At 40.4% G+C, this 14,145-nt stretch overlaps 1 protein-coding gene across 1 annotated transcript; it reads right to left on the bottom strand.

Moving 5' to 3' along the window:
• Positions 1-1,679: 1,679 nt before the first annotated feature.
• LOC133803751 (xylulose 5-phosphate/phosphate translocator, chloroplastic) lies at positions 1,680-3,983 on the bottom strand. Its single transcript, XM_062241863.1, has one exon. It carries the CDS (start codon positions 3,673-3,675, stop codon positions 2,425-2,427), a length of 1,251 nt encoding a protein of 416 aa, XP_062097847.1. The 5' UTR covers positions 3,676-3,983; the 3' UTR covers positions 1,680-2,424.
• Between the last annotated feature and the right edge of the window lie 10,162 nt (positions 3,984-14,145).

The raw sequence follows: 14,145 nt of genomic DNA, 5'->3' as shown, positions 1-14,145 counted from the left end.
GCATTTATGATAGTTATTCCTTATTTGTTATGAGTCTAGTTCAGGAAGTAAAATTTACAACTAAATATAGGTTTTACAAAGTGTATAGAAGTCAGATTTCGATTCAAGACCAAATGTTCATTCGGCATACTCATTGTAATTAGCTGCTGCTGGTTTGTTTTTTTTTATTCGGCATACTCATTGTAATTAGCTGCTGCTGGTTTGTTTTTTTTTATTCGCCAGGTGCCTCTGCTTTAGTTGAGTCTGTGTCTTTAGTTTGTATGGTTTCTTTGTTCAATGAAGTTCTTCTATTCTTCTTGACAAAAAAAATAAAAAATTTGACACATGTGTCCATATATGACATATTTTAGAGTTACAAAATCAGTTACAAATTTATAACTCTAAAATATTAACAAATAATGTGTAGATTGTATCTTAAATATTTGAGTTTGGATTTCACAAAATTATTATGAAATATGACAGTTGGAAATATGTTTTTAACTCTCATTAGATGTATGGATGTTACAAAATCATATGGGAAAGAGTTTGTGACGTTTTGGAAAAACTGAAAATTTGGATGCTGAAAATTGCTTGTGGCCGCGACCACTGATTATCCCTGGCCGCGGCCTTGAGGACAGTGGCTGCGACCACTAATACTCCTAGCCACGGCCAGTGAGGCTAACAGCCAAAAATACTTTTCAGTTTTTTCCAATTTAAACAATTTTAACATACTAAGTAACTCCCAAATCTCCATTTTGCTTAGAGTTGTATTTTGGTTTTTCTATTCCCATTGAATATAATATATTCTCCAACAGAAGCAGCCCCTAGATTGATCGTATATCATAGTAAATAAGATTTAATAAGTAAATATTAAAAACAGAATCCCCCACACATATAAAACTGTTCTTCAGAAAAATACATAAGAAAACGTTAGGTACAACCTTTGATTTTCAAGAAACCCCTGTAAGAGATGACATTTTAAAATTCCAAATCTCCTAAGCAAGAGGAGAAAACCCCTATTAGTAAATTTTATAGTCGACAACATGTAGACTACTTCTTATAGCACCTAATCTAGAGTAAAAAAGACTCCATATTTTTTTTTCTTGACTGATAAAAAATCACTTGTAATCCTCAAATCAGAAATTGCAGCATGTAAGTGAAAAAGCATGGCAAACATGTAGCAACTCAGAAATTACAGCATCTAAGTTAAAAATCATGGCAAACATAGCAGCCATATACCTATATGAATTCGATACAATAAGTTCAAAATTTTAGAGTTGCAGAATTAATAACGCATACATTTTAACCAACATGGTCTAATAAATTTAGTCAATTTAGATTTTAGGGTATTTTAGAAAATGAATATATATAAATGTCAGTCACATTTTCATTGCACTTCAAACAACTAAATAGAATCTCTTTTGTTGGGTCATTCAAGAGCATGTATGATATGCATTACTCCCATATGATATATATATATATATATATTATATAATCAAAGGAATGGTTTTTGTCAATGTAACAAACTAACTACGCAAAAAAAAAAAAAAACAAAAGCATTTCATAAAACCAAATTAGCTTTTAATACTACTTCTCCAGGAGACTACTCATGCCAATTATACTTTCATGTTACCTACATTTTTCAGTAAATTATGTAATGCTAACTATGAGAGAAACAACACAGCTAATGCTCAAACATATCTTGAAACAACATACCTTCAAAAGAGTATTATAACAACTTCGAAGGTCAAACATCAAAACGATTCAATGCTCAACCAAATGAGCCTGCCATTGGCTAGTTACTTCATTCACAACAGTAATCAACTGATTTCAGAGATAGCTTGAAATTGATGAAAATCCCAAATGTGTTTATAGGCCCTGTTAACAAAAAGAATACAGTGAAATCAACTAAAACTACTTGTAACATTTGTATGCCAAGAGAGAGTCAACTCCGGAGAAGATGCGACATCGGTTGCGGCAGTGAGGTACCGGAGGTGGTGGTTTGTCCATACATTGTCGGAGGAAGTGACAAATGAGGAAGAAGAGTGAGTGAGTGAGCCACCGGTCGTGTCTTTCTTATCTTACAAGCTAATGTAGTTCAGTCCTCGCTCATTTATACATCTAATTATTTTCTTAAATCTCTACATTATGTAAATGTAATATAGCAGGCTAGTTGATATGAACAGATACAGAAACATATAAGCAAGCACCACAAGCTTCAAAGAAGGGAATTGAAGAAAAGAAAAGAAAAAAAAAAGTTTATAAACTCGACTTAATTGATTATGGGAAAATAGAATCAGGAAGCAAAACAGAGAGAAGTATGAAAATCTTAAACCTTTGCTGAATAAAACTTTCATTTTTAAGCCTAGGCTACAACAACACAAAACAGAATAATAAATTCATCATCATGGGTCAAAAACAAAAGGAGAAAGAAATCCTTTTTTTTTAGTTCTTCTTTTCCTCTTCAATTCCCTTTTTCTTTGATCCAGACGTTGCCTGTGAATACAAGAAAGTGCCCAAAATGGCAATGGCGGATCCAAGAGCATTGAGAGGCCTAACTGGATTTCTGAACACCAAAATAGTGGACACTATTACCACCACCCTCTTCATTGTGTTCCCCACAGAAAAGGTCAATGGGCTAATTTCATCAAGCGCTTGGTATGAAGACTGGTTGTAAAGATGATAAAACACACCAGAGAGCAAAACCCATATATAGAACGTGGAAGGATTTTCCACAGCCGCTATGGCCCGGTGATACCCTTGAACCCATTGAGATCCTTCAACATAAATGGCCACTGGAAATAGATAGAACAGTGAAATTATACTGATCCAACCATATAAGTTAAGCCCATCTACTTCCTTGAAGCTCTGTAGACTCCTTTTGGAGTAAATGTTCCTCAAAACAAACCCAACATTGCTAATCAAAGCCCCCCACAAGCCTTGGAGATTGAAAGAAACCTCAGTGACGGCAGCTAAAGAGCAGCCCATAACAATGGGGAGAATAGAGAGCCATACCTTTAAAGGGTAGGTATCGCCGAGAAAAGAAGAGAAGACAACAGAGAAAACAGGCTCGGAAGATTTGATGACATGGGTGAATGAAACAGCGACCTTGGAGAAGGAGACACAGGCGGAGATGTGGCCTATTGTGTGGAACAATGCAGGTCCGAGGAGAGCAACGATGAATGGTTTAGAGATTTTGGGGCATGGTTGGAGCTTGAGGGACCAGAGAGCGAGCATCCAAAGGGAACCCACGAAGAGCTGAAAAGAAGCGAGCAGCCATGGGAAGGGGAAGAGATTGAGAGCTTTCTTGTTGTAGATGTTGAAGACGATGTTCTGGAAATACCAGAGACCGAAGACAAGGGCGAGCTGAGTGGTCTTGGACTTAGGCTTGGGGGTGGAGAGGGAAGCTGGTTCTGCTTCTTCTCCGTTGGAGGAGGCAGCTCTGGGGAGGTGGGAAGGGTGGTGGATGCGAAATATGGGGTTGAGTGAAAAAGGAGAAGCTGGGTAGGCATTGATGGAGGTGGCGGCGGCGGTGGCGGTGGTGATGGCGGTGGTGGTGGTGGGGTGGTGGTGGAGGAGAGGGAGAGCTGGAGTAGTGGACGGGGAATGGAGTCTGATGGTTAGAGGGTATCTATGGTGGATAGATTTGGAGGAAGTGGCAGTGGTGATAGGGGTAATGACATTCAAAGCAAGCATTTTTGTTTGTTGTTTTGTGATATACAGAGAGAGAGAGAGAGTAGTGGAGGCTAAGGCAAAAAAGAACGAGAGGACGAGGTAATGAGTAGTAGTGGGTGGTGGCTTTTTGGCGTGGTCTCTGTTTTAGCTTCGGATTTTGAGTTTGCCCTGTCTCCCACACGTGTCCATGACCCAGACTCAGTCACCGCCCTCCTCTCTTGTCCAACTCCTCTGTTACTTTGGTCTCACCATAGATACATAGATATGGGATCACTTCACCGAGCTAAAATTGACCAGTGACAAGATATTTGGTTGGGGAAAAAATTGGAAGGTAAAGGAAAAATATCAAGGAATAGAAAATAGGAGTGATACCCTTCTCTTGTTTATATATAGAGGGAGAAAAGAAAAGAAAAGAAAAGAAAAGAAAAGAAAGGAAAATTATTTAATAATTTTATATAAATTATTTTTAATTAAAAATAAGAATACATAAATAATTTAAATTTAAATTTAAATTATATGTTATACAAGTTTTCTCACCACTTTTTTCAATAATTCGGGAGGAAAACGGGAACACATCGAGGTTCACCCCCCAAAAGTTCAACAAACAAAAAATAATAGATCTAGAAGCCCACTTCGCTAAAGTGTGAGCGAAAACATTTCTATCACGATGGATCCACATGACTCGAAATTTAGAGATAGTAAGAAAATCAACACAAAAGGTAAATAGGGGTAACAATTTCCAATCAAGACAAATTCCATGTTGAGAGTTGTGACACATAGACTGATTATCAGAGAAGAAAACACAATCCTCCCAACTATGAGTGATACATATCTCAACAACAAACATGAGAGCTTGGAGCTTAGCTTCTAAGGCAGATTTAGCGTGGAAAGCCTTCGTGCCTAAAGCAGCTAAACAACCCAAACCCGATCTGGCAACAACAACAACAACTCCATGCCCATCCTTGAAAGCAGCATCAAAGAAAATACGCATTCTGTCAGGTCGGGGGAGAAGCCAAAGGTCTAGCAGAGGGAGGTCAGGGGAGAAGCCAAAGCCAAAGATATTAGCGAGCTTATCCCCAATGCATAGGATTTCTCTCCCAATCTTCCACAGATGTAATTTCAAGAGAAAGTGGATCTTGGAATTCCACAAGGTTTTCCAAACAAAAGAAGAGTCAGGTCAGTGATCACAACATCTGCGAATATAAGCGTTCTTGACAGAGAAAGAACCATTTGGAGAACTTTTCCAACAAAGAACATCATTGCTCGTCCGAGGCAACACACACATTTCCATAATCTCCTTAGCTAACTTCGGAGAAACCAGCAATGAACAATATTAACATCCAAACCTTCGTTATTTCCGTCCAGAAGAGAACTAACATGCAACTCGTGAGAAGCAGGACAAGGGTTTAAGGAATCGAGAAAAGTGTCCAAACCCACAGAAGGAAGCCACGGGGCATTAATCAAAAGAATGGAGAAATCATTTCCTATAATATAGGAAGACTCTTGCTTAATAAAATCTCCAGTAAACCAAATTCCTCTAGCCACCAAGGAAGTGTTAGTCTTAAGTTTAGAGTTCTAGAAGGAAGAAGCATAGATATAGGAAACCTTCAAAGCTTGAACCCAAAGAGCATTAGACCCAGATGCAACCAACTAGCCAAGCTTAGCAACCAACTCAAAATTCAGATCCTGAAACTTGCGAAAACCCAGGCCTCCAAAACACTTCGATGCATAAATACTCGCCCATGAGGAAAGAGCCAGAAAGCGAGAGTTGTCAGCAACACATTTCTACCAAAAAATGGCGCGTGATTTTATCAAGTTCTGATGTCACACTCTTTGGAAAAATGAAAGTAGACATAGTATAAAGAGGTGTACTTTGGATGAGTGCAAAAATAAGGGTCGAACGACCCTCTTGGGAGAGTAATTTGCACTGCTAGCCCTCCAAACGATTCTTAACCTTATGAATTAAGAATTTAAAAACTACACCTATGTTGCGGGAAATGCAAAGAGGATTACCCAAAAACTTTTCCGTAGCTTCCATAATCCTATATCCCAAGACATCTTGAACCTCCTAAATAGTATGAGCCTTAGCATTGGTAGAGAAAATCAGGGAAGATTTGTTGTCATTAACCAATTGCCCAGACCAATACAAATATCTATGCATACATCTCTGAATAGTCTCGACTTGAGAAGGATTGCCTTCACAGAACATAATAGTATCATCCACATACATCAAATTGGAAACCACAGGACCTCCATTAGGAAACTTGAAACCAGATAGCTCTACCATAGCTTCAGCCCTCTAAATTAACTTTGAGAGAACCTCCGAACAAATGATGAAAAATGTAGGGAGACAAAGGGTTGCCCTGCCGGAGACCCCTCGAAGGGAAAAACTCCTTCAACGGTCCACCATTCAGAAGAACAGAGAAAGAGACAGAGGACAAACAAATAATAATTAATTAAACTTCTCAGAGAAACAATTAGATTGAAGAACTCTGTAGCGCCCTGGTTAGCCAAGGTCGTTACACTGTGTATTTTAAATAGTGCTAAACTCGCTAAACGAGTCATTTGGCCATAAACATGCGACTAAATGTGATTAACAGTCTAGGGTTAAAATTTTGGTTAAAAGGGATAAATATTTCATTAAAATGTTACGTTGTACATGGGATCCCATAATAAACGTTTACAAAGTTGTTTACAGTTCCAAAAGGGTAATTACAACTCAAAAGTTACAACCCGCCGACCTAAGCGTCAAAAATAGGGTTTAACCCTAGCTCCTCAGAGAAACCTTGGTCGTGGTGGTCAAGCGGCTGCATATGTACACGTCACCACTGAAGCTCTCCAACTCATAGTTGATCCAGCTTTCCTTTCCCCTTACCTGCGACACATACCACCCGTGAGAAAAGGTCCAGCAAGAAAACTTAAACATACTCATAAGCGGTGAATAACAAGATACCAAAATATGCATGCCTAGCAGTAATAACCCTACTCATGCATGTATACCATTCATATAAATGACTACATCATCACATGGGGCTAGCTGCCCTGATTACATGATTAATGAATCATACCGGGGCCCGTTGCCCAAAACACATGATTAATAAATCACATTGGGGCCCAGCCCTAGGATATGGGACTAATAAGTCAACCCGGGGCCTATTACCCTATCCTCTGTATAACCAGCCTTGGAGCTGGCCCAGCGTACCTGTCGCTTAATTTTCCACGACCATTGGGTCGGACAAGCGTATGATGTGCTCTCGATTAGGTCTAACTATATCGATCAGCGCTCAGCACGCTATTGTCGCCCTTGACTTATAAGTCAATGCTTTTCAATTAGCGCTTAGCGCTATTGCCATCCTTTACTCATAAGTCAATTCTTTTCGACCAATGCTCAACGTTATTGCCATCCTTGACTCATAAGTCAATGTTTTTCTTAATCAGATAATGCAGACATGCATTCATTATATAACAAATATCCAGATGCAGAGCATTCAACATGCTTAATCAATCAATCACAAGCATAATCATAATCATGTGCATTTACAAGGGCCCAATCCCTAATTAAATCTATATTCAACATTCGAGCCAAGCCCCAATCATGTACATCACGTATTGGGTGCAGTTTTCTTACCTCAGGTCCGAGTGTAATGTAAAATAAGAACGACCCTCGAGCACATTCCTAATCCCCTAGCGAGCCCCTAGCGATAACCTAGTCACAGCCAAGTATAGAGTCTCGTCAATAACGAGTAAATAAAGCCTTCTGGACCGAGTCCTAGCCTCCGGGATGTCGAATTCTACTAAATTGGGTAGTAGAATCGATCCTAAGCCCTTAGGTTTGAGTTCCCGCATTCAAACTCCTCAGGCCCAAAAACCGCTTATGCACCACGGCCCCAAACATTTGAGTTGCGGCCCGCCCAAGTCAGAGAGCCCAACCTCTCGTTTCACTAAACATGGGCCGCAGCGCGACCCCGCATCAAGAAGCCGCCCAGACTTCTAAGTTCATGAGGGCCGCGGCGTGACCCCACGAACCTAGATTTCTCTAATCCAAATCCTGCCAAAACTCATCCCAAATCCGCACTAAACCCACAATTCAATCTCAAAACATCCCTAGAGTGTCCCATGCAACAAAACCCTTCATTCAAATGGATCAAAAACTCGCCGAACCATAAAATACAAATAAAAAATCAAGAAAATTAAGGAAACAGAAACTCAGAAATTGAAAGCTTAAATTTCCTCTGATTAAGTTGTTTTCCAGCTAAATCCTCTGGCTATCAAGCTTCTAATCTTCCCTAGAATTATGATGACTCTAACATTGCTTGAATCCGAGCTCCAAAACTTGAGTTTCCTTTGAAAGTACTAACGAGCGTCAAGTGAGAGAACGAGAGTGTTTGAATGTGATTTCCATTTCTGTCAGGTTACTTAAAGCTTAAGTAACCTTAAACAACTCCCAAGGCTTGGGTACCAAAAAGTCCCTGAGGGTAAAATGGTCAAAATCCTCAGAATTCCCTCATGATCTCACTAACTCCAAATATATCCTCAAATATTTATTCTCATTACCCAATATCCCGGTAATGTACTAAATACCCAAAATACCCTTGACTCATAAGCCAATGCTTTTCGACCAGCGCTCAACGCTATTGTCGTCCTTGACTCATAAGTTAATGCTTTTCTCAATCAAATAATGCAAACATGCATTCATTATATAACAAATATCCAGATACAGAGCATTCAACATGCTTAATCAATCAATCAATCATAGGCATAATCATAATCATGCGCATTTACAAGAGCCCAAGCCCTAATTAAATCTATATTAAACATTCGAGCCAAGCCCTAATCATGTACATCACGTATTGGATGCAATTTTCTTACCTCAGGTCCGAGTGTAATGTAAAATAAGAACGACCCTCGAGCACGATCCTGATCCCAAGCCCCTAGCGATAACCTAGTCACAACCAAGTATAGAATCCCTTCAATAATGAGTAAATAAAGGCTTCCATACCGAGTCCTAGCCTCCGGGACGTTGAATTATACTAAACTGGGTAGTAAAATCGTTCCTGAGCCCTTAGGTTTGAGTTTCTACACTCAAAATCTCCTCAGGCCCAAAAACCCCTTAAGCACCATGGCCCCAAACATTTGAGTCGCGGCCCGCCCAAGTCAGAGAGCCCAGCGTCTCCTTTCATTGAACATGGACCGCGGTGCAGCCCAGCAGGCGCCACGGCACAACCCCGCATCAGGGAGCCGCCCAGACTTCTAGGTTCATGAGGGTCGCGGCGCACCAAGAACAAGGTCGCAACGCGACCTCGCGAACGCAAATTTCTCTGAGCCAAATCCTCCCAATACTCATCCTAAATCTGCACTAAACCCACAATTCAATCTCATAGCATCGCTAGAGTGTCCCAGGCAACAAAACCCGCCATTCAAATGGATCAAAAACTCGTCGAACCATAAAATCCAAATCAAAACTCAAGAAACTTAAGAAAACAAAAACTCAAAAATTCAAAGCTTAAATTACCTCTGATTAAGTTGTTTTCCAGCTAAATCCTCTGGCTATCAAGCTTCTAACACTCCTTAGAATCGCTATGACTCTAACTTTGCTTGAATCCGAGCTCTAAAACTTGAGTTTCCTTCGAAAATGCTAACGAACATCAAGTGAGAGAACAAGAGTGTTTGAAAGTGATTTCTATTTCTGTCAGGTTACTTAAAACTCAATTAACCTTAAGCAACTCCCAAGGCTTGGGGTACCAAAAACGTCATCGAGGGTAAAATTGTCAAAATCTCCAAAATTCCATCCCGATCTCACTAACTCCAAATATATCCTCAAATATTTATTCCCATTACCCAATATCTCAGTAACATACTAAATACCCAAAATACCTATTGACTCACCCCAAGTCAAGTATTGGTCTCGTTGTGACTTTCCCGCTAGTTTGCTCCCTAGGATCGCCTCGTGTCGAGTAACCCAAATATATCCAAATAATAATGTGGTCCCACACATATATCACATTTATGCCAAATATACCCATAACATGCCAAATTATGAAAATTTCCATTCTGATAAAAAACAGACCCACATGCATATTTAATACCCCTAAACATGCATATTAAGTCATATTATAATATAACTCACATAATCATATAATGATACACATATATATCACATAAACACATAATTTTCCATTGTTTGCCATCCTGGCTCCCTAATCAAGGCCCTAAGTCTTTTTATGTAATTTAGGACGTTACAATTATCGCCTTCTTACAGGAATTTCGTCCTCGAAATTTTACCTGAACAGCTCAGGATATTGATTCTGCATATCAGAATCTAGCTCCCAGGTCACTTCCTCGACCTTGTTGTTCCTCCATAATACTTTAACCAAAGGTATAGTCTTGTTTCTCAGGACCTTGTCCTTCTTATCTAGTATCTGGACTGGCTGTTCCTCATAGGAGAGATCTGCCTGAAGCTACAGATCCTCGTAACTCAACACATGAGTCACATCTGAGACATTTTTGAAGGGTCAAAATATGGAATACACTGTGTACGATCGATAGTGTCGGAGGTAAGGCCAACCTATAGGCCACCTGACCAATCCTCTCCAGGGTCTCAAATGGTCTTACAAATCTAGGGCTCAACTTGCCCTTCTTCCCAAATTTCGTCACCCCTTTCCATGGTGAGACTCTAAGGAAGACATAGTCTCCCACTTGGAACTCCATGTTCCTACGTTTTGGATCCGCATAATTTTCTTCCTTCCTTGATAAGAGAGCATCCAAGCTATGATCTTTTCAATAGCCTCATTGGTCCTCTGAACTGCTTCAAGGCCCAAGTATTTTCTTTCTCCTATCTCATCCCAATGAATGAGTGATCTACATTTCCTATTGTACATCATCTCATAAGGAGCTACCCCAATGGTCGGTTGATAACTATTATTGTAGGAAAACTCTATCAAAGGCAAATACTTACTCCAGGACCCTTAAAAGTCCAGCACACATGCTCACAGCTTGTCCTCTAATACTTGTATCATCCTCTCAGATTGTCCATCTGTCTGGGGATGATAAGCAGTATTGAACTTTAGTTGCGTACCCATAGCCTTCTACAAACTTCCCCAAAACTTGAAAGTAAATTTGGGGTCCTGATCAGACACAATCGATCTCAGAACCCCATGAAAGCGCACTATCTCTCTCACATAGAGATCTGTGTACTGGTCAACTGTATATGTCATCCTCACTGGTAAGAAATGAGCTAATTTGGTGTATCGATCCACGATAGCCTACACGAATCATGTTGACCCATGGTCCTGGGTAACCCCACCACAAAATCCATCGTGATGTCCTCCCATTTCCACTCTGGGATGTCCATAGACTGTAATAGCCCTACTGGTCTTTGATGCTCAACCTTAACCTGTTGACATTTCAAGCACTTAGCCACATATTCAGTCACATCCCTCTTCATCCCAGGCCACCAATATAGCATTCTCACATCCTGATACATCTTCATGGTGCCTGGATGCAAAGAGTAAAGGGTCATATGAGATTCATCCAGAATCTCTCGTTTGATAACAATGTCCATCGGAACACAGATTCGACCCTTGTATCTCAACAAGCCCATATCTGACACTGTATAGTCCCTAGCCACTCCAGCTAGGACGTCCCCTCTAATCCTTGTCAGCTGTGGATCACCCTACTGACCTTCCTTTATCCTCTCCAATAGTGTAGACTGTAGCATAATGTTGGCCAACTGGCCCACCAACAACTCTATTCCAGCTCTAGTCATATCCTCTGCCAACTCCCTGGATATCTATCTCGCACTGTATAACTGTCTCGGACTCTTTCGACTTAAGGCATCTGCCACCATGTTGGCCTTCCCTGGGTGATACAGGATTTCACAGTCATAATCATTCACGAACTCTAGCCAACACCTTTGTCTCATGTCCAGGTCTTTCTGTATGAAAAAGTATTTTAAGCTCTTGTGGTCACTGTATATCTCACACTTCTCCCCGTAAAGGTAATGCCTCCATACCTTTATTACAAAGACCACTACTGCCAACTCTAGATCATGAGTGAGGTATCTTTGTTCATACTCATTCAACTGGTGTGATGCATAGGCAATCACTTTCTCACACACCTCAAACCCTATCTTGAGGCATCACAGTACACCACAAACTTCTTCTGATCTATCGGAAGACTTAGTACCAGAGATGTGATCAATCGCTGCTTCAGTTCCTAGAAGCTACTCTCACACTTATCAGACCACACAAACTTCTCATTTTTGCTTGTCAGTTCTATCAATGAGGTAGCAATCCTTGAGAACTCTTCCACAAAACGCATGTAATAACCTACCAATACAAGGAAACTCCTAATCTTTGAGGTGTCCCTTGGCCTTGGTCAATCTCTGACTACCTCAATCTTGGCTGGGTCCACCTTGACCCATCCCTACCGAAAATATGACCAAGAAAAGTTACTTGAGGTAAACAGAACTCACATTTCTTGAACTTTGCAAATAGTCTGTGTTCCCTCAACCTCTGTAGAATTAACCTGAGATGTCTCTCATGTTCTAACTCTGACTGAGAATAAACCATAAGATCATCGATGAAGACGATCACAAACCAATCTAGATAATCTTTGAACACCCTTTTCATTAGTTCCATAAAAGCAGCTGAGGCATTAGTCAACCCAAAGGACATGACTAAGAACTCATAATGCTCATACCTGGTACGAAAGGCAGTCTTCGGTATATCTCCCTCCTTGATCCTTAGTTGGTGATAACTAGATCGAAGATCTATCTTTGAGAATACCATCTTATCCTGCAACTGATCAAACAGGTCATCTATCATTGGCATAGGATACTTGTTCTTAATGGTTAACTTGTTCAGTTTCCTGTAGTCAATGCACATCCTCAGAGAACCATCTTTCTTTTTCACAAACAGGACCAGTGCACCCCATGGTGAGAAACTGAGTTTAATAAAACCTAAGTCTAACAGCTTCTGCAGCTGCACTTTTAATTCTTTTAACACTATTGGGGCCATTTAGTATGGTGCTCTAGACACTGGCTCTGTCCCTGGTGCCAGTTGAATAACAAACTATATCTCTCTGTGTGGCAGCAACCCTGGAAAATCCTCTAGAAACACATACAGAAACTCACAAACTAATCTAGTCTCCTTTGGTCCCACTAGCACGACCTGAGTGGTATCTACCACACTGGCTAGGATTCCTATGCAACCACCTTACAAAATATCTCTAGCCCTCAATGCAAATATCATAGGTACACGGGGTCCATGCAGTGCCAACAAATACAAAAGGGTCCTCACCCTCAGGCTCAAAGGTTACTATCTTCCTTCTACAATCTATGGTTGCCCCATACTTCACTAACCATTCCATACCCAGCATCATGTCGAAGTCGGTCATAACCAACTCTATCAAATCAACTGACAATTCTCTGCCCCCCACTGTCACTGGCAATGATCTGACCCATCTCCTAGAAACTACGAACTCCCCAGTGGGCAATAAGGTCCCGAACCCCACAACATAATAATCACATGGTCTACACAGTCTATCAATAATTCTACTAGCAACAAAAGAATGTTGTAATGCCCCGGATTCCCTAATGTGGTTTAATGGATGGATTAGTAGGCCGGGAGGGCCATAATTGTTTAATTATGCCATTAAATGTGTTTATGCATGTTTATGAGAATTATATTATAATATAATGTTAATTGTATGCATGTCGATGATATATGTTGAGACCACATTATGATGTGGGTTTGTTCGAGCTATTCGACATGAGACGATCTTAGAATATTGATTAGCGGTTTAGTCACAACAGGTTTATGTGTCGGGACTTGGGTTGAGTCTCGGGGTGATTTTGATGATTAGAGCGTTACCGGGGGATAAAGGGTAACAGGTTTTGAATTATTGGTGTTTGAGATTATTGAGGATAGCGAGAATTGGAGAGCGTTAATTATGATTAACGAGATAGGAGGAAAGTACCAAATATGCCCTTGGGAGTCTTTAGAAACTATTAATTGACCTAGGGGTAAAATGGACATTTCACCCCTAGGATAGATATAACCTTTGACAGCTGAAGAAGAAAGTGGAAAAACAGAGTATGCAAAAGAGTTCTCCCGTACCTTCTTCTCTTCACCTTTCTTTGTGGTTTTTAAACCAATTTTGAGGATTCAAGCTTGGGAAGCAAGCCTTGGGAGTTTTGGAGTGCGTTCCATCATTGAAGACCATCATAAGCCGAGCTTTGGGTAAGTTTCTAACCGTGGTTTTCTCTGGTTTGCCCTGTTCTGGTTTTATTTTGCAGCTGAGATTTCTAGGGTGAATTCATGGTTTTGTTGGGAGTTTTGGCTAGGGTTCCCAAGCTTGTGATGTTTGGGGTGTGTTGGAATGGTTTTTGGGATCATTTGGCATCAAGAATAGGATTTGGAAGCTTGGAAATCGAGTTAGAATTGAAGGAGTTGAAGAAGGTCGGTTCAGGGGAGATTGGGTCTGGAGGTA

The sequence above is a fragment of the Humulus lupulus genome, chromosome X (assembly GCF_963169125.1).
Source record: "Humulus lupulus chromosome X, drHumLupu1.1, whole genome shotgun sequence".
NCBI lineage: Eukaryota > Viridiplantae > Streptophyta > Magnoliopsida > Rosales > Cannabaceae > Humulus > Humulus lupulus.
Note: the sequence above shows the minus strand (reverse complement) of the source record. Positions and strands in the feature narration are given on the sequence as shown.